The 27,817-nt window shown below is 42.8% G+C and overlaps 1 protein-coding gene across 4 annotated transcripts; it reads left to right on the top strand.

Annotated features, from left to right (window-relative positions):
* On the top strand, positions 1-26,155 carry LOC311516258 (uncharacterized protein C8orf89). 4 transcript variants are annotated; one of them, XM_084620130.1, is made up of 8 exons: positions 1-230; positions 2,512-2,563; positions 9,360-9,520; positions 10,685-10,838; positions 12,633-12,734; positions 19,102-19,212; positions 21,791-21,855; positions 25,852-26,155. In XM_084620130.1, exons 1-8 carry the CDS (start codon positions 197-199, stop codon positions 26,001-26,003), a joined length of 831 nt encoding a protein of 276 aa, XP_084476256.1. In that variant the 5' UTR covers positions 1-196; the 3' UTR covers positions 26,004-26,155. The 4 variants fall into 4 exon arrangements, with proteins under 4 accessions (XP_084476256.1, XP_084476255.1, XP_084476258.1 ...); XM_084620129.1 differs by having other exon boundaries at positions 10,682-10,838; XM_084620131.1 differs by having other exon boundaries at positions 183-230; positions 9,363-9,520; positions 10,682-10,838.
* The last annotated feature ends 1,662 nt before the right edge of the window (positions 26,156-27,817 follow it).

Below are 27,817 nucleotides of genomic sequence, written 5' to 3'. Positions count from 1 at the left end.
CCCGGTAACCGGCCGGGCCGCTCCCAGGCTCCGGGCTCGCAGCGGCGAGGGAGGGGGCGCCTGCTGGTCTGGTGCCGCAGGGCGCCGCCTCGGTGACTCTGTAGCGGGGCGGGGATGCTGCTGCCGGGGCTCCTCTTTCTCCTGCTGCAGCCGCCGGGCACCTCCCCGCCCCCTCCCGCCGCAGCCCAGCGGCACCATGAGCAGGAGCCAGCCGCGCTGGGGGCATCGGGGTACGTGTGTTCTAGCGGGAAGGGGCTGCAGGGGGCAGGGCGATGGGCTGGGAACAGGGGTAGGAAGAAACTCTGTGAGGGGACTCATAGAATATCAGGGTTGGGGAAGGGACCTCAGGAGGTCATCGAGTCCAACCCCCTCCTCAAAGCAGGACCAATCCCCAATTTTTGCCCCAGATCCCTAAGTGGCCCCCTCAGGGATTGAACTGGCAACCCTGGGTTTAGCAGGCTGCCAATTCTCAAACCATTGAGCTGTCCCTCCACCCCGTGATGTGTTCCCCGTTCAGTTGACTCCCCCCATCCTCTGCACAATCCCACACTGAGTTCTATGGCAGAGACTTCCAAGCATGCGGAGAAACCTCCACCCTGGAAGCCTTTTGATTGGGAAAAGCTCAGGCTTGACGAAATTGACTCTCTGGCTTGCTTTCAGTCCCCTGTCAAGCACGCTCTTGTCTCCGGCTGCAGCTCTGTAATAAATCAGTCACATTCTATTTTCTGATCCTTCTGTTTTATCCCTCTTCTGCCCGAAATGTGGTTCTTCATCCTGCTCTGCCTGGTCATGTGTACCGCTATTACTTGAATGGTATTATAAACTACCTGCTACTTCTGTGTTTGCACAGCTCATGACTACAAAATGCTGTACACATTTTTATGAGAGACATCAAAAATAAAATGTAGCGCTAAAATACAGTACTTTATAGACCCTGACCTTTCAATATAAGAGGTAATGTTTGACTGATTTTTATAAGATTTCAAAACATCTTGATCATTATAATGAGGAAAATTCAAGGAAGATGGGAAACAAAAAGGGGAGGAAATAGAAGAACCTAGTTTGTTTCCTATCCTGATTCTTTCAAAACATCCTAATTTCAAACCCATAAATAATTGCCTGCAAACAACATTGCATCACACAGTTTGTGAGGCTCTGAGAATATTCAACAGACAGAACCTTGGGACTTTGGCTTTCCAAATAGTTTAGCTGTATCATGGAAATGATGTTCTCATTTCCAGAGTGCTTGCAGAATCGCTAATAGGTTGTTTCCTGTTAGTAAATTAAGGTACTAGTACACACACATACACACAGGCTTCAGAAAACTAAGATACTGCAACATAAATGTTAAATAATAATAATGGCCTGTGTTCTGATGCATTGCTATTACTTATATAAAGGATAGTGTCATCAAATATTTTAAGCACAGAATTTACATTTTCTTTAAGAAAAAAATATAAACTCTACTCATAAAAAAGGGAGATCAGCAGGGAGTCCACTATCAATTTATTACCAGGGCAATGATTAGGTTGGCAGAACTTACATGTGTGCTAGAACATTAAGCAGAAGAAAATGGGGTTGTGAAAAAGATCCTTATTTAAACACAGATAACTAACAAAAGTGGTATGCAGTTATGAGTTATTGAAATCTGGAAACATAAATCAGTTTTATAAATCGTATTTATTTTTAAAATATACCCAGACTGAAAAGGTCTTTAAAAAAGACATAATTTCAATAAAATCAGCCCATTTCCTGCTATTGACTTTTAAGCAGAACTCCTTATTGACTTAATGGGGAATTCTCCTTAAAAATAGTGAGATTTAATTATAAGCTGCCTTACATACATGCAATTTATACATTTATATAGAATCTTTCATTGTAAAGGATCCCAAATTGCTTTTCAAACTGCACATAAGAATCACACCACCCGCAGCTAAAATACAAACAGCTCAATGGTGAAACGTGACACCTGTTCAGCAGTGTATAACACTCTACACAATTTAGAACAGGAAGTAAAGAGTACCCAATCCAGTTGAAAATTCAGAGAATTTGGATAGGTTTCAGAGTAACAGCCGTGTTAGTCTGTATTCGCAAAAAGAAAAGGAGTACTTGTGGCACCTTAGAGACTAACCAATTTATTTGAGCATGAGCTTTCATGAGCTACAGCTCACTTCATGTGAGCTTTAGCTCACGAAAGCTCATGCTCAAATAAATTGGTTAGTCTCTAAGGTGCCACAAGTACTCATTTTCTTTTTGAGAATTTGGATAGGAAGTTGGAATTTGGCCAGGACATTAGAGGTAATACTAACTCCAAGGAAAACAAATCCTATCAATTCACTTATATTAAAGGCTGTGGTAGAACAAATTGGTGGCAAGGTAATTACATAATTTTGTTTGAGATTTTGACTGTAAATGGTAATTAGTGTTTGTTTACCATTTTCTTTTGGTATTATACATAGGAACTTGGTTTTCCTGATTTTGAATATAGTTTTATCACTTTTTGTTTTGCAGAATCATATGTAAAAGAAATTAAATACCCAGAGTCATCATTCCTCTCTGAATGGTAAGTCTGTTAATATGGTATGTGACATAAATGAGTACAGTATTCTCTCACAAAATAAGTATTTTTTTAAAAACTAGGGATAATTTTCTTTTTCATTGGATTTACCAATAGCCTACTCTAACTATGCTTTGATACCAGAATAGGTCAAGGAGAATATGGGGAGATTGGTTCATGAAAGGTAGAAATTGTCTTTTTCTGAACTTATCAAGCTACTGGTTGTGTTAAAAAACATTTATAAGTTCAACATTTGAGGCCATCTTTTATCTTGAAGAAGAGAGAGATTGTATGACTATCCTGTTGTCATATACGGTTCTCCTTATATGTGAGTTGTGTATATCATTTATGCCATCTTTGGACTTCAGATAAATAGAATACAGTGCTATTCTGTCTGATTCTCATTCTTTTTATGGTATGTGTCTTCTCCTACAATTTGCTGTTCCAAAAATTTTAGTCATGTAATCCTAAACATTTAGGAGGCTTTTATAGAGATGGCTGGTACCTTCATGCTCTTTGATGGCTCTGCAGCCCAAATATTGTGTTGGTTTTTTTGCTTCAAAATTGCAAAACAAATGTGTATACAATTAACAGTTATTCCTAGGGGTTACAATCCACCAGAAGTATTAGGTCACAGAAAAAAATGCATGTTTATGTTAAAAATGATGTTTTAATATGCTAGTGAATTATTTTCATCTGTGTATATCTTTGGGGAGAATTGCATCCCTATCAGAATTTTTGGTCGGGACTATGCAGAGTGAAAACCTTTTTTGTAATCATTGAAGGCTGTGCAAAAATCGTCTCATTGAAGTTCCTTGTATTTTCTGAAAAATTCTGAAGTTCAAAATGAGTGGATTTTTTTTTTAAACGTGTTTTTTGTTTATTTTCTCACACACACACACACCACTGTGGTCTTGAATCGCTGACAACAAAATCTAATTTGAATGATGCTGTTCTGCCTTATGGAAATAGAATCTATAAAATAAATTCCTTCCAGGGTTATCCTGAAAAAATACAGAAGTGGAAGAACACAATGTTTATTAAAACATACAAGAAAATCCTCATGTATGTTGTTGCCTCACCCTCTAGGCAATTTTTTTGGAGATCTAGTGAGGTGATTAGAATCACTATTTCTGACACTTCTGACTTAAAATTCCAACCACAAGTAAGAGATGGCATGATATAGTTCATTCCAGAACCTGCTCACTTCAAGGCTGATGAGATTGCTTTCAGAAACTGAACTGCCTTAATAATATCTGTTTGCATTCCAGTGGGCGATTCTGTTCCACATCACTAAGAACTTAAAGAATTTCTTGACATTATGGGTTTTTTAATAGCTTTTCTTTTCATTTACCTAAACAATTTTCCATTAACATACCAGTGTTACATCTGTTTGTTTAATGTCTGAAAGGATGATATAAAACCACTGTAATGGTTCCTATACTGGTATCCCCCCCATCCGAGGCCATCCCTCCCAACAGAGGGGCATATTGTTGAGGCAGCCCTACATTATTCCTGGTATCAGAACAGCTCATTGAAGTCAGAGAAAACCAGCGTAAAATACAACTAACTACTGTCAGTTCTACTTCCAAGTATTGCAGAGTACTTAACTGTAATCCAAAAGACCGCAAGATCTGAGACTGGATACAAAGGTGTCAAAGCTATCTTTACCACTCTTCCCCTCCAAGCTGTGCTGAGCACCTGGATCATTGCATTGGGGTTTTTTGTTGTTGTTGTTTGGTTGGTTTTTGAATGTAAACAAATGATTACAATATCAAACAAAATAATAAAACACAAACTATAGCCTTCGCTTATTAATAGATACCTTTCCTGTCTAAGAACTACTAACTGTGGTATGTAACCTATCGCTTAAATCAGCCCCTGTATCAGATAACTGGAGGATAGTTAGTGTAACGTGCTCCAGAAACAATCCTGGTAATTACAGGCAAGTAAACTTAACTTCAGTACCAGGCAAATTGGCTGAAACTAGGTAAAGACCAGAATTATCAGACACACAGATAAACACGATATGTTAGAGAGGAGACAATACGGCTCTTGTAAAGGGAAATCATGACTCATCAATTGATTGGAATTCTTTGAAGGAGTCAACAAGTATGTGGACAGGGATGACCAGTGTACTTGGACTTTCAGAAAGCCTTTTGACAAGGTCCCACACTAAAGACTCTTAAGCAAAGTAAGCAGTCATGGGACAAGAGGGAATCTTCTCTCATGGATCAGTAAATGGTTTGTTAAGAAACAAAGGGTAGGAATAAATGGTCAGTTTTCATAGTCAGAGGTAAATAGTGGGGTTCCCTAGGGATCAGTACTAGGACCAGCGATGTTCAACATATTCATAAATGATGTGGAAAAGGGGGTAAACCATGAGGTGGCAAAGTTTGCAGATGATACAAAATTACTCAACATGTTTACATCCAAAGCTGACTGCAAAGAATTACAATGGGATCTTACAAAACTGGGTGACTGGGGAACAAAATGGCAGATGAAATTCAGTGTTGATAAGTGCAAAGTAATGCACATTGGAAAATATAATCCCAACTCTATATACAAAACGATTGGGTCTAAATTATCAGTTACCACTTAAGAAAGAGATCTTGGAGTCATCATGGATAGTTCTCTGAAAACATCTGCTCAATGTGCAGCGGCAGTCAAAAAAAGCTAATAATATTAGGAACCATTAGGAAAGGGATAGATAATAAGACAGAAAATACCATAATGGCACTATATAAATCCATGGTATGCCCTTAAATATTGAGTGCAGTTCTGGTTGCCCCAGCTCAAAAAAAAAAATCTATTAGAATTGGGAAAAGTACAGAGAAGGGCAATAAACATGATTAAGGGTATGGAACAGCTTCTATATGAGGAACAGTCCAGTATTTTTAGTCTCTCATGTTAGAAAAGAGACAACTAACGGGGATATGATAGAGGTCTATAAAATCATGACCGGTGTGGAAAAGTAAATAAGGAAATGTTATTTACTCCATCACATATCACAAGAACCAGGGGTCACCTGATGAAATTCATAGGCAGCAGGTTTAAAACACACATTAGGATGTCCTTCTTTATACAATGCACAATCAGCCTATGAAACTCGTTGCCAAAAGCAAAGGCCAAAAGTATAACCAGGTTCAAAAAACAATTTGATATGTTTGTGGAAGATAGTTTCATCAACAGCTATTAGCCAAGATGGTCAGGGATGCAACCTCCAACCAGGGCCACCCAGAGGATTCAGGGGGCCTGGGGCAAAGCAATTTCGGGAGCCCCTTCCAGTGGTGGAGTGAACAGGGGGAGCAGACATAAAAAAAGGTGCCAGCCGCCACTGTTCCCTCTAAGCTGTGTGTGTGTGCGCACGCACACAGATCCTAAACACCGCACACACGGCGAAACACCACGTGCACAAAAATTTGCACAGAAGCACAACAATTTGCACAGAAGAAATTTTTTGCACACACGGCCTGTCAAAAATTTGCACAGAAGAAATATTTGGGGACACGGCCTGTCAAAAATTAGAGCGAACATTGCCAGCCACTTGTACTCACCCGGCGGCACTCCGGGTCTTTGGCGGCATTTCGGTGGCGGATCCTTCACTCGCTCTGGGTCTTCGGCGGCACTGAAGGACCTACTGCCGAAGTGCCACCGGGTGAGTAAAAATTAAAAAGGTGCCACTTGTGCTCAGTGGGAGAGTGGCCGCTGCCCCTCTCCCCCCCCCAGCTACACTACTGGCCCCTTCCCTGTCTCAGACCTCAGACTTCAGACATTCTTGTTGGGGCCCCTGCGGGGCCAGGGGTCTGGGGCAAATTGCCCCACTTGCCCCCCCTTCTGGGCAGCTCTGCCTCCAACTGCCAGAAGCTTGGACTGGACACCTGGATGGATCAAATAGTAATTGCTTTGGTGCGTTCATTTCCTCTGAAGCATTTGGCACTGGCCACTATCAGAAGACAGGATCCTGGGCTAGATGGACCATTCATCTGACTCAGTATGGCCGTTCTTATAAAGTAGGCTTTCCCCTCAAAATTCAGTCTGTTACAGAGCTGGCTGGCTTCACAGGAACAAGAATCTAATCTTTCATGAAAAATACCCCTGCTCAACAAGATGTCTCATCAATGAATGGATCCAGAGTGCCTCTTTCCGCTCTATCTTATACTGTAACAGTCTTTTTTATCTTTATTCATAGAGGGCAATCCTTTGTCTATTACATTGTTTCTTTTTCACCTCCAAGTGGTTTCATTTGATTGTAGTTCTATCTGATCAATTTCCATTGACTGTTCTGTAATAGGGCAATGGTAGACAGTTGAGCTTTGCATTACATCACTGGCTAACCAGGGAGGGGTGGCAATTCCCCCCTGCATGAATAGACTGTCACCCCTGGTGACTCCTTTTAACATTAAGACCAAAAGGGCATACACTTAAATCTAGTTGCATCATCATCAATCATCATCATCACTCCCATAACTGCATTGGTCATTGGGGCACTATCATTGGTGAGCAATCAACCAATTGTCTCCACCTCTGATGATTGTGTGTCAGTGCTTGAGTCTCCACAAAGTCCATTCCTGTCCACTCTTTTATGTTGTCAGTCCATCTCTTCTTCTGTCTACCTCTTCTTCTCTTCCCCTGTACTGTCCCTTGGAGGATGATCTTAGATAATCCAGATGATCTTGTTACGTGGCCATACCACTTCAGCTTGCGCATCTTCACAGTCGTCAGGAGGTCTTCATATGACCCAGCGCATTGGGTGATGATGTTGCGAACCTCTTCATTAGTGATGTGGTTGAAGTAGGAGATGCCCAGGATTTTATGGAAGTATCTCATCTCTACTACCTGTATTTTCTGTTCAAGTTCTGCCGTAGGGGTCCACGTCTCACACGCATACAGAAAAATGGATGTGTGCAGCAGTTTCAGTTTGTATTCCAGGGAGATGTTCTTATTCCTCCAAATTGGCTTTAGCTTTGCCACCGCTGCTGTTGTTTGTGCAGTTCTTGCCCGAATTTCTGCCTTGGATCCTTCATCAGTGATGATTGTTCCCAAATACTTGAACTGTTTCAATATCTCCAGCTCTTGTCCACTGACAGTGATAAGTGACTTGATCCCATCACATTTGTTTGTCATCAGCTTGGTTTGCTCTGCATTGATTTCCATGCCATATTTTGAGGAGGGTTTCATCCAGTCATTTCACAAAGTTGCAAGTTCATCTTTGCTGCCTGCCAGGCCATCAATGTCATCAGCAAACCAAAGATTTGAGATTGTTTGCCCCCCAATGCGTACTATGCAAAAGTGATCTAAGGCATCAGTCATTATGCGCGCCAAGTAGACATTGAACAGTGTGGGCGAAAGAAGGCAGCCTTGCCGGATTCCAACAGTCGTGCAAAACCACTCTCCTATTGTGCCATTGATGAGAACTTCACTGCTGGCCTTGGCATACAGTTGTTTAATGGTAAGAATAAGCTTACAACCAACATTGTACTTCTTCATGGTTGCCCAGAGAGCTTCATGCCATACTCTGTCAAACACCTTCTTGAAGTCAACAAAGATGTGGTCGATGTCCTGCTGGTGTTGTAAGTCCGTTAAGTTACTTTCACCTCTGCATAGCAGGGAATAAAACCTAGCTCTTCTCAGGCCCTGACCAGCATCCTAACCACTGAAAAGTCCTTCTCCTGTATTTTCATATTGTAGCTTGTATTCAGTAGCCTCAATGTTCCATTAGCTCTCTGCTGTTATCTCGGTGGGTGGAAGAAAAGCTTTTGAGTGTTTTCTGGTCACAAATCTATGCCCCTTTTTCTTTGACTCATTTTTGGGTGGATGGAGTAAGGATGTGGCCAAATGACCATCCACTTTGGTTCTTGATTGGGATGCAAAGTTACCTTTAGAGGTTGAATAGGACAGGTAACTTTTTCCATGGGGTTTTGTAGTGGCTGACAACACTACCGCCACCATAGATGCTGATACACAGTGGCAGCCAGCGATTTGCAGGATTGTATATTTGTGACCAGAAAAAGTTGTTTTCACTATTAAAAAAAAAACCTGACCCTGGTTCTTGAGCATTCAGTACACATTACTAAAGCTCTCTCTTAATAAATCAAATACATTTCATATTATTTTTCAAGCCCATGATTCTCACTCTTTTTGTACTAAGGATCCAAAACCAGATTAGTTTAAGGCAACCCACCCAATCCCACAGTCCTTTGTTGCTACAAAAATTGTGAAATTAGACTGATAGCAAAAAACTCCAGATGGTTTGGGGGTTTTGTGGGGCTATTGGCAGTTGGCATACATGCAAAAAGGTTGGGGGAAGAGGGGCTGTGACTGTCTATTGCCTGAGACTGTTTTGCCTTCCATAATGTACAGCCTTAAGGAATGGGAGTTTTGCGGCTTAAAGAGGTGATGGAGCCAGCTAAACAGCCTCTTGAAGTAATATTTTCCTTCTGGAGCTGAATGTGGTGTGCGGTGAGGAAGAAATGGCTGAGAACCTGCAGCAAGGGTTGGGAATGGGGTAGTATGGAGGCAGGAGTTGGATGGAGAATAAGTGATTCTTTCCATCTCTTTCTCACACTCCTGCTGGGTCCTAGTGCCCATAGGATTTTACTTACTTCTTTTGTTCAGTCAGCAGGGCTTCCCCCTTCCAGTCCACTTATGGGTAATTTCCCATGTATTTTGAGAAGTCCTGATTCAAAGTATCTATGTATGTTGGCAACACGATTTGTAACTTTTGAAAAACATCAATCACCTTACTCTTTAAACATGCATTTGTATCCACTGTATCTTTTGCATTTCATATCTGAAACAGCAGATCACTTTCATCTCAGGCATCAAAAGAACAAAAAATGCCAAGTCTAATGTCTGACCACAAATATCTGAATAATGACGCCTCAGGAAGATCATTAGGATGTTTTCCCTTTGAAAGGAGCTGGAGGAGCGCATTGTTAAAGACAGAAAGGATAAAAAAAGGTAAATGATTGAGCTTGTCATTTTATGGTCTATAGTGTAGTTAGCTTGACTAAGAAGCTGTTCTTTCCAGTGCCGCAAATGTGTGGGGGAGAGTAGAACTTCTAGTGCTGCATTTCTCCAAGCTTAATTTTTGGCATTCACAGCCCTATAGAGCCCCTTAATTAAGGCTTCTACATAATCAGTCTGTTCTGTGTGTCTTTTCTTTATAAGGATCTGATCCTTCTCCTTTTAAAGTTAATAGAAATTTAACCATTGATAAGGCTACATTTTAGTCATGGGTATTTTTAGTAAAAGTCACAGACAGGTCATGGGCAATAAACAAAAATTCACAGCCCCTGACCTGCCCAAGACTTTTACTAAAAATATCTGAGACTAAAACTTGGGGGGCGGGGCTGCCCGGGGGCCCTGCAGGTGCCATGGGAGGGAGGCCCAGGTACTGGGGGTGGGGCGGCGTGTGGCTCAGGACCCCCACTGGTGCTGAGGGGGGTGAGGTTGGTGGGGCCGATAGGCTCCCTACCTGACTCCGTGCCTTCCCCCCACCTCCCCCGCAGCAGAAGCAGAGTTTGGGTGTGGGAGGGGGCAGGGGATTCAGGCATGGGATGGAGTGAGGTGGGCTCTGGGTGGGGCTTACCTGGGGCCTCGTTGGAAGCAGTGACATCCCTCTCACTCAGCTGCTAGGTGGAGGCGTGGCCAGGCAGCTCTGCACGCTGCCTCTGCCTTCAGGCACCACCCCCTCAGCTCTCATTGGCGGATCCGCCTGAGGTGCCCCTGAGCCAGGTGCACCAGCCACTGCAGAAGTCACGAAGGTCACGGAAAGTCACAGAATCTGTGACTTTCATGACCTCCGTGACAAACTCACAGCCTTAACCATTGATTTCAGGAGGAGCAAGATTTAATTACTAATGTACCTTGCATTTCCTGGTATTTCTAAGGGTTTCATATGACCATGCATTGACTGAGACATGCAGTTTTTGTGAAATGGCCTCACTTTTTAAAAACAAACAACCCAAGTGTTTTTTCTCCCAATGATATATCTCTACTGATTTCATATTTAGTAAAAGGAGCTTAACTAACTCATCTCATTTATACTCCTTAATGTGTGTTCTAATTATGATCAGATTTTAATATTTTATGTACACTTCTGTGAATATCTACTTTAAGCAGAATACTCTTCAACCTTTGGCTTGAGAGACTGCGAGGAGAGTACTGCAATACCAAACCTTACTCAGGAAGTCCAGAGCTATCAAGAAAGCCTATCTCCTATTCTGCAGATGAAAAAAGGATTTGCATATGGTGCTGCTAAACCATTTCCAACTGGGTATATGTCCATAGTCAATGTTTTCATAGAAAAAGTATTTATTTTAGAACATTTTAGCTTTTTAGAATCAAAGTGCACCCTGGGCATATTGCCTCTGAAAAGAGTTGCAAAAGAGTCCAGGTATTTGATAGCTTTGTCAAATTAGTATTTGCTGGAGAGAGTGGGAAGTGAAACTTGTAGTTTATGTTCCCACATCAGCCTTGAGTAATGCAGAAGAATAACATACAAAGTATAGATAATTCTACGGATGTACTTCTGTTGAGTCAATGCAGCAATAAAGCAAAGATTGTCTTATTTCCAAATCCAAAGTAGGTTCCAAGGCACATCCCATGTATACTATTAATTCACTGACACTCAAACTCAATATTAATTCTGTATCATGGCCCAATGTCAGACTTGAAGCCATTGCTAGAGGGCAATCAGCAGTTTTTTCACCTTACCAGAATCACAAGAAATAAAGCTGTCCTCCTAGTAAATTTCAAGTGTAGCTGTGAAGAGCAATGATGCTTCTGCGTTCTGCTAAATAGAAGATTTCTTCAATAGAAAATAAGTTAATCCTTTTGACTGGAAAAAGAGGATCCACATCTGGAAATATGTAGATCTCTTACTGTCCTTATAGAAAGTACCTTTCTAGACACATTTCTGAAATAATTCTATCCTTATATCTTAGGTCTAGCCCTCTAGAACTAATTTTTATGTTAGTCAAGATAGTAAGTTAGTTCATACCTCCTTTAGGCATCAGGAATGCCTTTTCGATACAGAGAACATCTTCTCTATTAACAGTGACCAGATGTTCAATCGTCATTGTATAAGAAAGACTATTACCTTGAAGTTAATTTTCCAATATTTCAATCTTCCTTCTCAGCATTTTGCTTTGTCTCACAGTGTTCTTACTATATTGTCTGTGCTTCTGTTGTATCTAATAATTGATCTCTGTTTGCTTCAGTTGGGACTAAGTGCTTCCTACACAGGAGTCCACCAAGCTTACGTATATAACGAAGCAGGGGAGTAACTTTTCTTAACAAATATGTTTCTCTTCACTCCCTTCCCTGTCTCCCATCCCTTGGTCCCCCCCCCCTAAAAGATGTGAGGGGGACAAGTCCCCTCCTTGTAATTACACCAGTGCTATCCACAAAGTACCTTTATCTGGGACTTTTTTCTTGTGGTCTTCAGTATGGTTTACAAACTGCTGCCATGGGTGGATAAGCTGTCTATCTGTAGTCACTTCTGGAAATAAATAAATAAATGTGATTGGTAAACAATGGCAAAAATAGCATGTGGTACTTAGTTTTCAACACACTAAGTTCCTAAAAATATGCTGTTTAGAGCTAAGTTCAGCATATGTAATATTCTGCTAACATAAGCACATATTGCACTTCATATTTTTGTTACAACTCGCTCATGCCAATGAATCTTTTCTGAATCATTGTTCTTGATAATGATAAAGCAAACAATAATTAATTACAAAGTAATGTAATCTCTTCTCAGTAAACAAGAGTGGCCTTTCATACATGCATTCTTACTACTTAAAACAATTTGCCAGAAATTCATCCATAATTGAAATTTTTGTTGGACTGTCTCTCATAACATACTGTAGCTGGAATTTAGTCATAATTATTCTATTATTTTATAATAAAAAATGCTACTTAAAGGATATTTATTTCAGACACGTCATCTCACAATGTTAATTATCTTTGTTCTGGGATGGTATTTAGGGAAGCATGTTATACAATGGATTATCATTTCAGTACAGACTTCTGTTATCTGTTTAAATCTTGTTCTGATTGTTTTTAGCTCTTATAGTAAAGATGATAATGAGCATATCTGTGTGCCAACTTCATACATACTTCCACAGACCTCATCACAGTACTTAGGATACGAGTTTTGCAAAAAAAGGTACGTCTCCATTTTAAATTATTATGTATCACCATTCCCTGAAAAGTTAAGGAAAGGTTTTAAGTTACTGAATATGCAAGAGATCTTAGTAATGTGGTTCTTAACTGCCTTTTTCCAATATGTATGCAGTGTTGTTGTAGCCATGTTGGTTCCAGCATATTAGAAAGACAAGGTGGGTGAGGTAATATTTTTTACTGGACCAACTTCTGTTGGCGAGAGAGACAAGTTTTTGAGTTTACACAGACCTGAAGAAGAGCTCTGTGTAAGCTCAAAAGCTTGTCTCACCAACAGAAGTTGGTCCAGTAAAAGATATTACCTCACCCACCTTGTCTCCCTTCCTCCAATATGAAATGTTGCCACCTTTTATTTCTGTGATTAAGAAACTGGATTGGTGGCTTCTTCTGGATGTGATGGAGACTAATTGCTCCAGCTTTCAAATACAAATTAATTAATGCATGCTAATAAGTAAAACTTATGTCCTATTTTCCATAACACCAAACAAAATCATTTTGCTCTAGCAGTACATTCTCTGTGCCCTGGCAATATTCCAGAATTTGAATTCTTAGACTTTCAGTTTATAGTGCAATATTGCTTGTGAGGGACAAATGTTTTAATTTAGGAAGAGAGCCAAGTGGTTCTCAGATAATATGGCTAATTTTACCTTATTCCTTGTGATTCTGGACCCATGTTGCATTTTGAAAGAACCACGTCTGTGTACTTTTTATGTCTTTTACTAAAAAGAATAAATAAGCACATATTTAGATTGAAGAAATATATTGATAGGGCTAAAACTACTATAACTTTAGTAAACTAAGAATGAAACAATACAATAATCAATTAAGGTCACAATTGAGATTAAATCAGTAGATCAATGAGTTAACAGTGACATTAGTTTAGATATATAGTGTAGGTGTAGCTGTGTCAGTCACAGGATATTAGAGAATCAATGTGAGTGAGGTAATATCTTTTATTGAACCAACTTCTGTTGGTGAGAGAGAGATGAGCGCTGTGGGGCTTGAAAGCCTGTCTCTCTCTCTCTCTCTCTCTCTCTTTTATTCAATATCTTCATAAATGATCTGGAGGATGGTGTGGATTGCACTCTCAGCAAATTTGCGGATGATACTAAACTGGGAGGAGTGGTAGATACGCTGGAGGGGAGGGATAGGATACAGAAGGACCTAGACCAATTGGAAGATTGGGCCAAAAGGAATCTGATGAGGTTCAATAAGGATAAGTGCAGGGTCCTGCACTTAGGACGGAAGAACCCAATGCACAGCTACAGACTAGGGACCGAATGGCTAGGCAGCAGTTCTGCGGAAAAGGACCTAGGGGTGACAGTGGACGAGAAGCTGGATATGAGTCAGCAGTGTGCCCTTGTTGCCAAGAAGGCCAATGGCATTTTGGGATGTATAAGTAGGGGCATAGCGAGCAGATCGAGGGACGTGATCGTTCCCCTCTATTCGACATTGGTGAGGCCTCATCTGGAGTACTGTGTCCAGTTTTGGGCCCCACACTTCAAGAAGGATGTGGATAAATTGGAGAGAGTCCAGCGAAGGGCAACAAAAATGATTAGGGGACTGGAACACATGAGTTATGAGGAGAGGCTGAGGGAGCTGGGATTGTTTAGCCTGCAGAAGAGAAGAATGAGGGGGGATTTGATAGCTGCTTTCAACTACCTGAAAGGGGGTTCCAAAGAGGATGGCTCTAGACTGTTCTCAATGGTAGCAGATGACAGAACGAGGAGTAATGGTCTCAAGTTGCAGTGGGGGAGGTTTAGATTGGATATTAGGAAAAACTTTTTCACTAAGAGGGTGGTGAAACACTGGAATGCGTTACCTAGGGAGGTGGTAGAATCTCCTTCCTTAGAGGTTTTTAAGGTCAGGCTTGACAAAGCCCTGGCTGGGATGATTTAACTGGGAATTGGTCCTGCTTTGAGCAGGGGGTTGGACTAGATGACCTTCTGGGGTCCCTTCCAACCCTGATATTCTATGTTTCTATGATTCTCTCTCTCTCATCAACAGAAGTTAGGGAAATAAAAGATATTACTTCATCCACCTTCTGTCTCTAAATAGCTTAGATGATCATTTATCAAATCATCAAATTAATAACCAGGTAATCAAATTATATCATGAGGCTGAGCCAAGGAAAAATTGCTTTTATTTAATCAAGAGACTGAAGGAGGTAGTTGTTGTCCTTTAATCTAACAACCCCAACCAAGGGATCCTGTCTTGACTGTGAAATCAATTCACCAAATGTAGAACCACAGAATATCAGGGTTGGAAGAGACCTCAGGAGGTCATCTAGTCCAACCCCCTGCTCAAAGCAGGACCAATCCCCCACTAAATCATCCCAGCCAGGGCTTTGTCAAACCTGACCTTAAAAACTTCAAGGAAAGGAGATTCCACCACCTCCCTAGGTAATGCATTCCAGTGCTTCACCACCCTCCTAGGATGTGACTATCAGTTTTGAGTTTAGATAATGACTGAGAGAGATTCAGTGGCATAGCCAGCATGACATATTTGGGTGGGCAGGCAACTATGGGGGGGGTGTTAGGAGAGCAGGAGGAATGGGGGGCCCACCTCCCCCCCACCCCCTGCAGCCAGGCTTGCAGGGGATGATGGATGGACCCTCTGGCCAGGGGTTCCCTGGGCCCCGGGCATGCACCCAGCTCCGGGAGGAGACGCTGCTCTCCAGCGCACACAGCTCCTGGCTTTCTTCCAGGTCCCACCGTCCCTCACCGGATCCAGCTCCCCCAGACGGCAGGAGATCCTACCTTTTTTTAAGATCTCCTCTACCAATGGCAGCCGCACGCTCTCTCACCCTCCTCCCAGTGGTGGATTAGCCACTGGGCCACCTGGGGCCCAGGAAAAATGGGCACTCCTGCACCCCACCTGCTCCGCTCGCCCAGTGCTCCTGCCGGGAAGCGGGGTGGGAGTGCAGAGGCTTGCTCCACTCCACCTGCCCCACCAGCGCTCCAGCCTGGGAGTGGGGTCAGGGTGTGGGGGCTTGCCCCACTCCACCTGCCTGCCTGGTGCTCCAGCCAGGGCACAGTGTCAGGGTGCAGGGGCTTGCCCTGCTCCACCCGCCCAGCTAGGGTGACCAGATGACAAGAACAAAATATTGGGACACATTGGGGGGCAGCCACAGGCTCTAAGTTTTTTGCCGCCCCAAGCAAAAAAAAAGAAAGAAAAAAGCCGGAGTGCTGCCAAAGCAAAATATCAGGACAAATGGTGTCCCGACCATACATCGGTCAGGACGCAGGACAGACAACTAAATATTGGGACGTCTGATCACCTTACACCCAGCCCTGGCAGGAGCACCAGGCAGGCAGAGTGGAGCAAGCCCCTGCTCCCTGGCTGGACCTTTGCAGGAGCGTTGGGCGAATTGACGGAGCGGGGCAAGCATTGGGGCCAGAGCCAGGGTGGGGGCGAGAGGGGGGGCTGGATGCTAAGTGAGTGGGCCATGGTCCACGCAGGCCCACCTATAGCTATGCTCCTGGGGAGATTGCACAGAGAGGTAAACTGCACTCATCTAGTCTTAAGGACATACAGAGACCAAATTTCTTTGTCCACAACCTCAGTGCTACTCTGCTTCCTCCTTAAAACTTTCTGTTGCTATGATAGCTATTATTCTAGTCTCTTACTCGTTTCCCACTTCACACAAATACCACAGAACACAGATGATTACTGAATAAGGCTGAAATAGCAGCTCTGTATAACAGGTCTTTTACCTCAGAGACATTACCAATTTAGATGGCGGACTTGGGGTTTACTTTTCAGGTTTCAGACCTGATACATTCACACCCTAATAGAATAAGGAGGCACCCCTCCCTTAAGACAAAACCTAAAAAAAGAATTTGAACTTTGCTTTGTGGTCTCGGGATCTTAGTTGCTGCAGTTACTAGAGCCAGGCAATGTAGTAGCTTGATCTGAGCTCTTGGCACCACTGAGGGGGTCTTGGATAGCAGTAGGCTCATCAGACTCGCATAGCCAACAACTGGAGTCTTCTTATCCTGTTACCCTGGGTGGTCTGCCCAAGGGGAATAGGAGGGGCACTTAGCTTCAGATTGTTGGTAGATCGAGAGAGCACACTCTCTTCTGCAGTCTTGACCTTGATGAGGCAATTCTCACTTACTCTTCTTCAAGGACTACCTTCGTAGCTTGGGGACTAATTAGATGGTCCTTCTACCTGAATACATACAGCATGGCCCAATCCTCTCATGTGGGCAGGCTTCAATATGAGATCACTATGGAAAGTCCCACTCAGGGATGATCACTATCTGGAAAGAGCTGCTTTTACATCTTAGAAATATAAATTCTATCTTAGATCAGATAACTGAAGTGTCCCCAGGCCTAACTTCTATGTGAGCTCTTCCCCTCACAGCTTTTCCCATCTTACTTTAATAAATACATTGCATTTTTATACCATAATTTAGAGGATCTCAAAGTGCTTTAAAACCTTAAGCAAGCAGGCTCATATGAAGTAAATAAATAATATCCCCTTCCTATAGGTGGGGAAATTAAGGAAGAGAGGTGAAGAGACTTGACCCGGGACACACAAGTCCATGGCAGAGTTGACTCCTGACTTGCAATCCTGTATTCTAACCACCACACCGCATTCCCTTCACTGTCCTTTTCTACTTTAACACATTGTTGTCCTTAATGGGTATTCATTCCTGTGGCCTGTGGAGAACCTACTACAGAAAGTGTTTTGTTTTTTCTTCTTTTTTGTATCCCAGTTCTTTCCACCCTTGACAGAAGTATTAGTTTTTAAGAAAGTTTATGTTAGACAGATATTCTGTCTTTGATTAACTATATTCTTCAGGTTCTATATACTTCATAATGGGGGCAAAAATAAGTTCTCAAATGTTTACCACTGTTGGCACTGACTTAGTATCTCTTAGGGCAGGGGTTCTCAAACTGGGGGTCTGGACCCCTCAAGGGGTCACAAGGATATTACATGGGGGGTCGCAAGTTGTCAGCCCCCACCCCAAACCCTCTTTTGCCTCCAACATTTATAATAGTGTTAAATATATAAACCCATGTTTTTAATTTATAAGGGGGGTCCAACTCAGAGGCTTGCTGTGTGAAAGTGGTCACCAGTAAAAAAGTTTGAGAACCACTGTCTTAGGGTGTGTCTGCACTGAAGCTGAGAGGTGTAATTCCCAGTGAGGGTAGACATAGGCACACGAACTCTGACTGAGGATTATAGCCTCAAAGTAGCAGTGTGGCTTCACAGCTTGTGATAGCCACCAGAATACAATCCTGTCCAGGATTCTAGGTATGTTCTCAGGTAACTAGCCGAAGCCACCACCCATGTTATCGTGGCCACAGTGCTATTTTTAGCACACTGTCTTGATCCGAGCTAGCATGTGTACCTTTATCCCAGCTGAGAATTACACCTTTCAGCTGCTTTATAGACATACCCTTAGATACTGCCAGTTCCTTCTTTCCTAGTTCCAGCCCCACACCTCTCAACAAAAAAATTTACTCAATTTTCCCACATGTTGGATACTCCTCAAAACCAAATGTATAGGCTTGCCTAGACAGGGAATTCTCAGGAAAGTTAGCATGAATTAGCTAGTACATGAATTTAAAATACAGTGGCCTCTTCTGCACTAGCTCCCTGTATGGACACATTTATTCTGCACTAAGAGTGCCTTTTTGCACTTTAGCTTAATCCATTTTCAATGTCAGTTCCACACAGCAGTGGAAGTAGGCGGTACTCTCCAATATTTATAACTGGTATGGAGTACCAGAAAGACACAGGAGGAACTGGTAACCCCAAGCCTCCTCTGGCACGGCTGTACCACCTTTCCCCCTGCCCTTCCATGGAACTGCCTCTCCTCCGGCTCCATCTGTACCGCCGGAGGACAGGGCTGGGGGAGCGGGGCTTGAGACGGTACAGCCGCTGGAGGAGCTGCCGGTGTTCTGTTCCTTTCCACTCTTCCTCTCCCAGTGGGGGAAGGAGCAGAACCCCCAGCAGCACCCCACCCCCAGCCCTGTTCTCCAGCGGGGCTGCTGCTATAGTAAGAGGATGGGGAGATAGCTCCTCGGAAGGGCAGGGGGTGCGGCTGGGAGCACCCGTTGAAATAAATGTGACAGTTCACACCTCAGAGCTGTCTGGTTTGTTTAAATGAAGATTCTGGAGAATAACAGAGGTTTGGCTAGTCCTTCACCTGCCCCCCAAAAGAATGCATCCCCCATTTGGGAAACACTGTTTATGGGATCACAGTAGGGATGGGAGTGATGGGGAAATAAATGGTGAAAATCAATATTACCAGCAGAGCCTTCCTCGCAATACCAATTGAAATAGAAATCGTGCCCTTCTCAGTCACTTTTTGAAAGAGGACTACTTCCTTATGTAGGGGAGACTTACCTGTGGTGGATCTACAGAGGAGAGGAGTAGATTCTTGGAACCCAAGTCCACTGAAGATGCCAGCCATTCATGATGGAGCTGGAGAGATAGGAGCTTTGAGGTAAGGAATTTTTAGTGGAGGTGGAGGAAATGTAACTCCAGTTTCCTTATGAAAAGAAATACATGATATGGCATGTCTACAGGAAAGGGGGAATCGGGGAAAAGAGAAACAGAAGGACAGTGGTTTAAGCGTTACTGTCAAAATAACTTTTTTGCTTGTGTAAGCTACATCTCCACTTGGAGAGTTGCCAGTATAGTTCTGTTGGTGTGTCTGTACCCGCAAATCCTTTAAGTGTAGACAAGGCCTGAAATGGCAGAGCACTGGAGAGAGTCATATATGGAAAGGAATCTGTACAAAAGGTAGATAGAGGGAGGAGGGATGTTGGTGGAAAAGATCAAACTGTTCTGTGCTCCTCAGGCAAAAAGTTTCTTATATATGCACTTGTGTTACTTTCTAGTGGCTTATTTCAGAGTGGTAGCCATGTTAGTCTGTATCAGCAAAAAGAAAAGCAGTACTTGTGCCACCTTAGAGACGAACAAATTTATTTGAGCATAAGCTTTCGTGGGCTAAAACTCATTTCATCGGATGCATGCAGTGGAAAATACAGTAGGAAGATATATATATATACACAGAGAACATGAAAAAATGTGTGTTGCCATACCCACGATAATGAGAGTGATCAGTTAAGGTGAGCTATTATCAGCAGGAGGAAAAAAAAAAACCTTTTGCAGTGTGTGATACAACATGGCCAGAGGGCAGCAGGAGAGTCTTTTTTTGGAGCCTTATTCCCTATAGAGGGAAGAAAGTTTTCTATAAATTAATTAAAGCACCTGAAGCCAATTAGAGCACTTGAAGCAGTCACATGATAGAAACCCCCCTGCTTCAACCAGACAGGAGGAGGAGCTGAAGCAGAGTGGATTGGCATTGGAGCAAAGAGCAGTTTGGAGGAGTTGAAACAGAGTGGATTGGTGTTGGAGCAGAGAGCAGTTTGGAGGGAAGCAGAGGAGAGTTTGGAGAAGTGCTGCGGTGGGCTAAGAAGACCAAGACCCTAGGTAAAGGGACACCTGGCCTGTGCAGAGGGAGAGCAGGAAGCTCCACAAGCTGAAGGGTAGGAGAGGGAAGTAGCCCAGGGGAAGGAACTGCTTGTTCTAGTGGTTTACCACTATTCCTAGGGCCTCTGGGCTGGGACCCTCCCTCTCCACTCCCCTCCTCTAGGACACTAGTGGGGCAGTTAATACCCTAGTTCAGGGCCAAAAATGGTGCCCTGAACCACCACCCCACTCCCAAGAAGAGAATGCATGAGACCCATCAACATAGTGCCAGCAATTTGCCACAAGTGATAATCAGGATGGCCCATTTCCAACAGTTGACAAGAAGGTGTGAGTAACAGTAGGGGAAAAAAATAAGCATAGGGAAGTAGTTTTACTTTGTGTAATGACCCATCCACTCCCAGTCTTTATTCAAGCCTAATTTAATGGTGTCCAGTTCGCAAATTAATTCCAATTCAGCAGTTTCTTGTTGGAGTCTGTTTTTGAAATTTTTTTGTTGTAGTATTGCAACTTTTAGGTCTGTAATCAAATGACCAGGGAGTGGCTTGTTTGTAAAACATTGGGCAGAAAACTGGATGCTTTCTCATCTTTGTATTCAACGTTTTACTTATTGTAATTAGTAACATAGAGGCCATTATAGTCTGGTGAAATAAAATTCCAGAATGGGAAAAAGTTAAAAAGGCTACAGATGTGGTTACTACTTTAACTGTATATGTTCCATCTAATTTTAAATACCAGAGTAGGATGGCTTCATATTCACTAGACCTAAACATCAAGGAATATATCCTAGCCCTCTGCTCAATCCCTTTGTGCATTCTGGTAGTATGAAGGGCTGTCCTAAGAGGACAACTACAAACTCCTGTGTTATAGGGGGAATCCCTGGTGGCATAAAGAGAACATCTATTTTTATATATCTAACAAAAAAATGTTCTTTATAGTTACTTTTGGAGGTGGATTGGCTTGACTGACCACCTCCTGACCCAAAAGTACTGTCTGCAGAAACGAGCCAGAATAGTTGGTTACTAATCCTTCCCATTCCATTCAATGAAATTTAGGAGGGTTTTTTTTTTCTTTGCTGTTCTTTATTGTCTATAGTGGTAGCAATTGATTTGATAGTCTCTGCCTCTGAGCCTTTCAAATTTTGCTGATTGTGGGTACTTTGAAAGGGGCCCTATATCTAGAGTACTGGGCCCTATAGCAGATCTGGGTTCCTTTCCCAGCTCTACCACTGATAAACTTGCCTATGCCACAAAGCATAATTTCCATGCCTCAGTTTACCATCAACATGAGGATAATAGGAATATCAGTATTAAGGAATTAATATTTGTAAAGTACTTTTAGGCATTTGGATGGAAAGGGCTCTGGAAATGTAAAATAATTATAGACTTCAAGAATCCTTTCAACCTCTCAGCAACAAAACAGTCTTTCTTAACTCCCTCTGATGTTTGGGAACATGATTAGGAAAGACACTAATGACTTTCCATACAGTGAATAAATCTAACTAGTTTTTTATTTGTGCTCTCTATAAAGTGGGTGCTTTTTTTATTCAGCTATATTAATTTCAAGACTTTTCACTGTGACATCCATAGATCCAAGAAGAATAATCACGTTTCCAGCATATATTCACTTCCAGTGGGACCCAGATACAAGTTTGGTAAGAAATGTATAATCTGTGTATGATTTTAGTGTTCAGCTCTTGTCAGATGCTGTTAGAACTGAGGAGTTGTAGCAGAGGCAACTCTAAGGGCTTATCTACATGGACAGTTAGTTTGTGGCAACTGGGGTATGAATCTACCCCACCCTAGCCTGTTACATACTAACTGCCTTTGTGGACTCTGCTGAAATGCATTAACAGTTTGTTAATGCGCTTTGATCTAGTCCTCTTTGAAAGAGGATTATACCCCCAGCTTGCCAAAAACTCTCTGTTGCTGTAGACAAGCCCTAACTTGTCAATGCTTTACATTATAGCTTTCTTGTGCTTTCATTCCCCTTTTGAAAACTATCGGGTAGCTGTGTTAGTCTACATAGGTGTCAACTCCGTGGGTGCTCTGCACCCACCGGGGAGATCAGCTGTTGGCAACTTGCAATCAGCTATTTAGCATGGACAGCAGCTCTTTGTCTGTGGCCAATCAGCTGTTTGGCGCAAAGTCCGCAGCGGGCTTCTGTGAGTCCTTTTAATTTTCAGGGCAGAGGGAGCTGGGTTGGGGGGACAAGCAGCCAGGGCATGGCAGCTTCTGGGCTAGCTGCGGAGGGGTGCGGGAGATGGGGTGAGCAGCCCCTCGGCAGGGAGCTGGGGGGGAGATGGGCGGGCAGCTTCTCGGCTGGCCTCGGGGCTGCTGTGGGGAGTATGGGCCATGGGGTTTCTCGAGGAAATTCTCAGCCTACCCTGGTGTCTGCCCCAGGACCTGTGCTCCCCCTCCAGCCAGGAGAAACCAGCTGCAGACCCCCTTAGTGCTGGGCAGAGGGACAAACCAAAAAGACATGGCTCCTTTAAGAAAAGTTTTGCCATTGTGTCTGAGTGAACTTGGGCTGGGGCCAGGAGCTCGTCCCCTCCCATGCCCTGTCCAGCCAGTCAGGTGCGCCCAGCCATAATGAAAGGTGAGAGGGGCTTCACTGCAGCCTCCCCCAGCACAGATACTACCTGTGCCTGGACCCCTCCCATGTGGGCTCTGGGAGCTCCCAACCCCTACGGTTCTGACCTAGGTCCCGGGGCTCTGCATCCCTTCCCCTGTGTGCGGAGGGGACAGAAGGGGGCAACACCCCACCAGTGCTTCTAGCCACATCCTCCCCATGGGCTCTTCTCCATGGCTGGCTCTCATGCCTGGGAAAGTAACGCTTGCCCAGCCCAAAACTGTCTCCCTCTCCCCCACGCCCAGATCAAGCCTGCCTGAGGGGCTTTTCCTCCCAGAGAGGAAGTTTATCCCCTCCTCTGCTGATCAGCATCCCCTCCTCCCTGTATCAGGAAGGATTGATTTCCTTCCCCTGGATCCATCTCTCCCCCACTGCAACTTTTAGAGAATTCCTTCCCTTGCATCCACCACCCTGTATCAGCTTCAAGTCAGGAGAGGCTGCCTTGCTTCACCTTGGGACACCTGAGCTTGTCTTGCTTCAGGGTGCTGGACGGCTGCAGCACAGTGAAGGAAGCAACCCCCACCCCCTTTGGCCATGGTCCCACCAGGGGCTCCCCTCCCACAAAAGTTGCAGAGTGTATAAGGGAGTCAGCAAGCAAGCTTCAAAGCGGGGGTGGGCTGCAGCCCTGGGGACTGGGAGAAGCTGGAATGACACAGGAGCCACCCAGCAGGATGAATGAATGGGCCATTTCTATGCTGGACTGTTGAATTAAATTTCTCTCTCTGTCTCAGGGTGAGCAGTTTCTGGGCTGGCCGCTGGGGGGAGACAGAGCTGCTTTGACTGCGTGGGTGGGAGCGGGCACTAAACAGAGCCACCAGGAGGTGGGGAGCAGAGAGAGATGGGAAAAGGGACACAGGTGGAGAGCAAGAACTGGGAAACATCAGGAAGGGGAGATACCAGTGATAGACACACTTTCAATAACTAGAATGAAAGTGTACAAATATGTTGAAAATAGCTTCCCCTCAAAACTGGCAGAGCACCCCTCCAGCACACGCACCTCGCCCTTAAGGCAGGAGGGGGCAGAAAGGAGTGAGCGGCAGGTGGGAGGCATGGGGGCGGGGGTCAGCAAGAAGGAGGCATTCAGGGGAGTCTAGGAGGATGTGGCAGGAAGAGGTGGAGTGGGGGCGGGGCCTTAGAGAAGGGGGCGGAGCCAGGATGGGGCACCCACCGGCAAAACCAAAAGTCAGCACCTATGTTAGTCTTTATCCACAAAAACAACAAGGAGTCCAGTGGCACCTTAAAGACTAACAGATTTATTTGGGCATTAGCTTTCATGGGTAGAAAACACCACTTCTTTGGGGGGGGTTTTACCCACAAAAGCTTATGCCCAAATAAATCCCTTAAGTCTTTAAGGTGCCTCCGGACTCCTCATTGTTCTTTTGAAAACTGTTCCCTCTGATAAAACTTATTGAAGTTCTAGTGATTACATACATTTATTGAAGGGATAATGTTTACAGTGAAGTGTATGAAGAAATAACACCTTTTGCTGGCAGTTACAATTATCCAACCCAGCTTTTCTCATTTTTAAGTGTCACTTATTTTGAGTATACTGTTAGGAATTATTCTCTTCTAAGATGACAGAAGAGTCACATGAATAAATGTTTCTTGGTTTTTCTATGGATTTGATTTTTGCGGGGGGGAGGGCTCAGAATTCCATTTGTCAGTTCAGTTTCATGAATAGTTCTCTGTATGGAAAGAGTAATGTGACATAACACACATACTCATGTCATTTGTGAGACAATGACATTTCACTTTTTCATGGCTGTGATTGGAAGAAATTTAAATAATACAAAATGATTACAATAATAGAGGATACTTGGCACTCAGAGGGCTTTATGAAGTGTTTTGTAGCTGTAGACTTCACAGAATCTTCCCACTATCCACATTTTGCACATGGGGAAACTGAGACAGAGGCTGCGACTGGCTCAAGGCCAGAGGACATCTCTGTCAGAGCTGGGATTAGAACTGAAGTTACTGGTTGCTAATCTTGTGCTTCACTGAGTAGAATGGTGGTCTCTAAACCAGTGGTCCTCAAACTAGGGCTGCCACTTGTTCAGGGAAAGCCCCGGCGGGCTGGGCTGCTTTGTTTACCTGCCGCATCCGCAGGTTTGGCCGATCGTGGCTCCCACTGGCCACTCCAGGCCAAGGCGGGCTGCGGGAAGGGCGGCCAGCACATCCCTCGGCCCACTGCTCTAAACAGTATGATGAGATCAGAGAAAAGATGACTTGAATGAACCCACTGACTGCCAGTGTCACTATATTTGAGGAAGAAAATAACTACCAACAAGTACATGAAACATCTGTGTTGTGACTTTTTCATTAGAAGATATCTCTGGAAAGTGTTACTTCTAAACTCACTTGACCACATTAGCCACTTAAACTTTGTTATGCTGAAATATCGATCTAGCAAGTACTGGTTTTAGGTTAGTTTGGTTCCAAACTACAATTGTATTTATACTGCTTGGAAGGGTTAGTAGGTAGCAAATTAATCTGTCAGCAGTATCCTGTGTAATAGTTTAATATTTGTAATACTGAAATAAAAATGTCTCCAGATGAAATGCGTACCTCCTATTAAAAGCCCCTTATGTAAAAATATTTCTACATGTGGTGGTAGATGAGTTAAAAAGCAATGTGAAAAGAAGTAACAGAAGATAAAATGAATAATAGTGGGACTGAAAACCAGACAGATATCAGTTTTTCATAATTTGCCAAAAATATTATAGTTAAAAATGTCAGTATCATACATATGTTTGGCTTGTCCACTGCCCCTTTCAATGTGGATTTGACTGATGTTCACCATTTAAAAATACATATACTGTCAAGACTTGTTTTCTAGAAGCTTGCATCCCCATGTTGATGTTTTAATTTGAAAGTGGAATGCCAAATTTTAGGGTTAGACAAGTGACTCATTAAACACAAACCAACCTCTCAAGTAACTCTGCTGAAGACATATTAAAGGTGCTTAAGACCTACCTGATTTAGTGCGGTAGAATCAGTGGGGGTTTTTTTCTCCCCTTAGGTCATCACCATTTTACAGATCCTTTTGCAGGAGCTCCACCTGAATATATACAGAGACTCTCTGAAATAAAATCATTTCAGTGTGAAACTATACGTCAAGAGAAAAACAAAAAATTGAAATGGGGTAAGAAAGAAGAAACATGGACAAGCTGATGGGCAAGAGACAAGCTCTTGTGTACGCTATTTTGTGAGCTTAGATTGTTTTGCTCACTGAAATACAAAAACTTTGCTTTTAAATACAGTATGATGCTAAAAAATGATTTACCTGAAAACCTGTTTAATATCAATAAAACTGAATAACAAATCTTGTGATATATTTAATAAACATTTTATATATTTATACAGAGCAATATGCAGTGTTTTTCATTAAAAAGTCATAACTTGAGTCTTAAAGATATGGATAACAGTTTATATAATGTAGACTTGAAATATTAATCTTTAAATGAGAAGCAGACCTTTGATTGTATTAACTCTGCCACTAAAAACCAGCTACATGCCTATTTTTCATGTGTACTTCTATGGTGGAAACTATAGTGCATTTAATCTTTAAGTTTACTTATCTACTAGATAAAAGGGTAATTGTATATATATATTTTTATGATCTGATCTCATTTTAGTTTACTATATGCAATTACTGTTCATTTAATAATGAGCATATTTGGTTTTGGTCACTTTACTAAAGATGCAATAACTGTATGCAGATTTGTTTACAGGTCTGCTTTTCATTGAGCCTTGTTTCAGAGTTTGTAGTAGACCAAAGAAACCTGTTTCCCATGTTTAGTTTCCCACACTAAAATTAAGTAGGAAGAAAAATTTCCACTGGGTGGCATAGTTACTCCCATATAAAATCCACTATTTGTATATCATCAATAAACTTTGGGCCCAGAGCTTCCTCCCTTTCATAAAACTTTCCTCTACTGATCTGGCACTAAGGAGATCCAGGGGGTAGGGGGAAATCCTTCCTCCACAGTATGTTCCCTCCTCCTGCCCAAACCTATGGCAGCTCCTCTGAGGGACTACCTTCAAAATTGTGGGAGATAGGCAAGAGGAGAGAGAGCGGTTTCCCTGGATTTTCTCCTTCTCCCATCCCATCCCAAACATTCTGGGGAAACCAACATAAATTTTGTCTATATATTAATTTGTGATTGCTTCATACCATCAGAGGGCAAAGTATCTTTTGGAGGGGTAGAAGTAGGGAAGTCCCTAGAACCATGGCTCCTTCAAGAGCCGTACTGTCCAGGGGTCATCTCCTCTGGATCCCCTAAGATCGAACCCCAAAACTGTTTCCGAATAGAATGAGCAAATTCTGCATTCATGATGGAACAATTCCTAAGAACTGCAGCTTGAAAGCTCAGTTGTCCTCTCCACATAGATGATTGCTGCTTAGAGGAAATGAAATCCTTAACTGCCACAAACTACTTTAGGCCAACATTATTTTAAAAATATGCTGCTAATTTTCTGCAAGTAATTAGAAAAACTTCCTGCTAGGCAAAGAATAGTGCACAAGTAATGTCTAATGTTCTTTAAAAGCCATTAATAAAGCCTGGTAAAGCAATATGTCAAGTATTGTGTACAACTAGAAATTTGATAATCCCTGCTTCTCTTCCAGGAACTCACCCTTGCAATACCTGTTTTACAATACAAAGAAAAAAATGACTTGTAGTGTTTGAGTGACATCAGTCATCTCATTGTAAAAGTGGTGACGTTTCCCCTTCCTGGTTTGTAACTTGATATTTTCTCAGTTATTCTGTCCAAATCCAACAAAAGCAAGGGATAGCAAATATTAGAACAACTGGAATATCAATTGCCATTCTCCTATCGGTGAACACTATATCTTATGTTTTATATAGCATCATTCAACTTGAAGGATCTTAGGGCATGCTAATCAAGTAAGTCTATACAGATTTAAAATAAACTTCCCTGACCACTGAAATGCTGCCTGCTCTGGATCTTGTATGGTATTTTCC

Source organism: Lepidochelys olivacea, assembly GCF_965140295.1.
Source record: "Lepidochelys olivacea isolate rLepOli2 genome assembly, chromosome: 2".
Classification (NCBI taxonomy): domain Eukaryota; kingdom Metazoa; phylum Chordata; order Testudines; family Cheloniidae; genus Lepidochelys; species Lepidochelys olivacea.
Note: the sequence above shows the minus strand (reverse complement) of the source record. Positions and strands in the feature narration are given on the sequence as shown.

Bases quoted from the DNA above. Each gene is read 5' to 3' on its own strand.
- LOC311516258 (XM_084620129.1), top strand. From the start codon at position 197: ATGAGCAGGAGCCAGCCGCGCTGGGGGCATCGGG. The intron at 2,564-9,359 runs GTAAGTCTGTTA...TATCTGAAACAG, and splicing joins TCATCATTCCTCTCTGAATG to CAGATCACTTTCATCTCAGG. The intron at 9,521-10,681 runs GTAAATGATTGA...ATCTACTTTAAG, and splicing joins GACAGAAAGGATAAAAAAAG to CAGAATACTCTTCAACCTTT.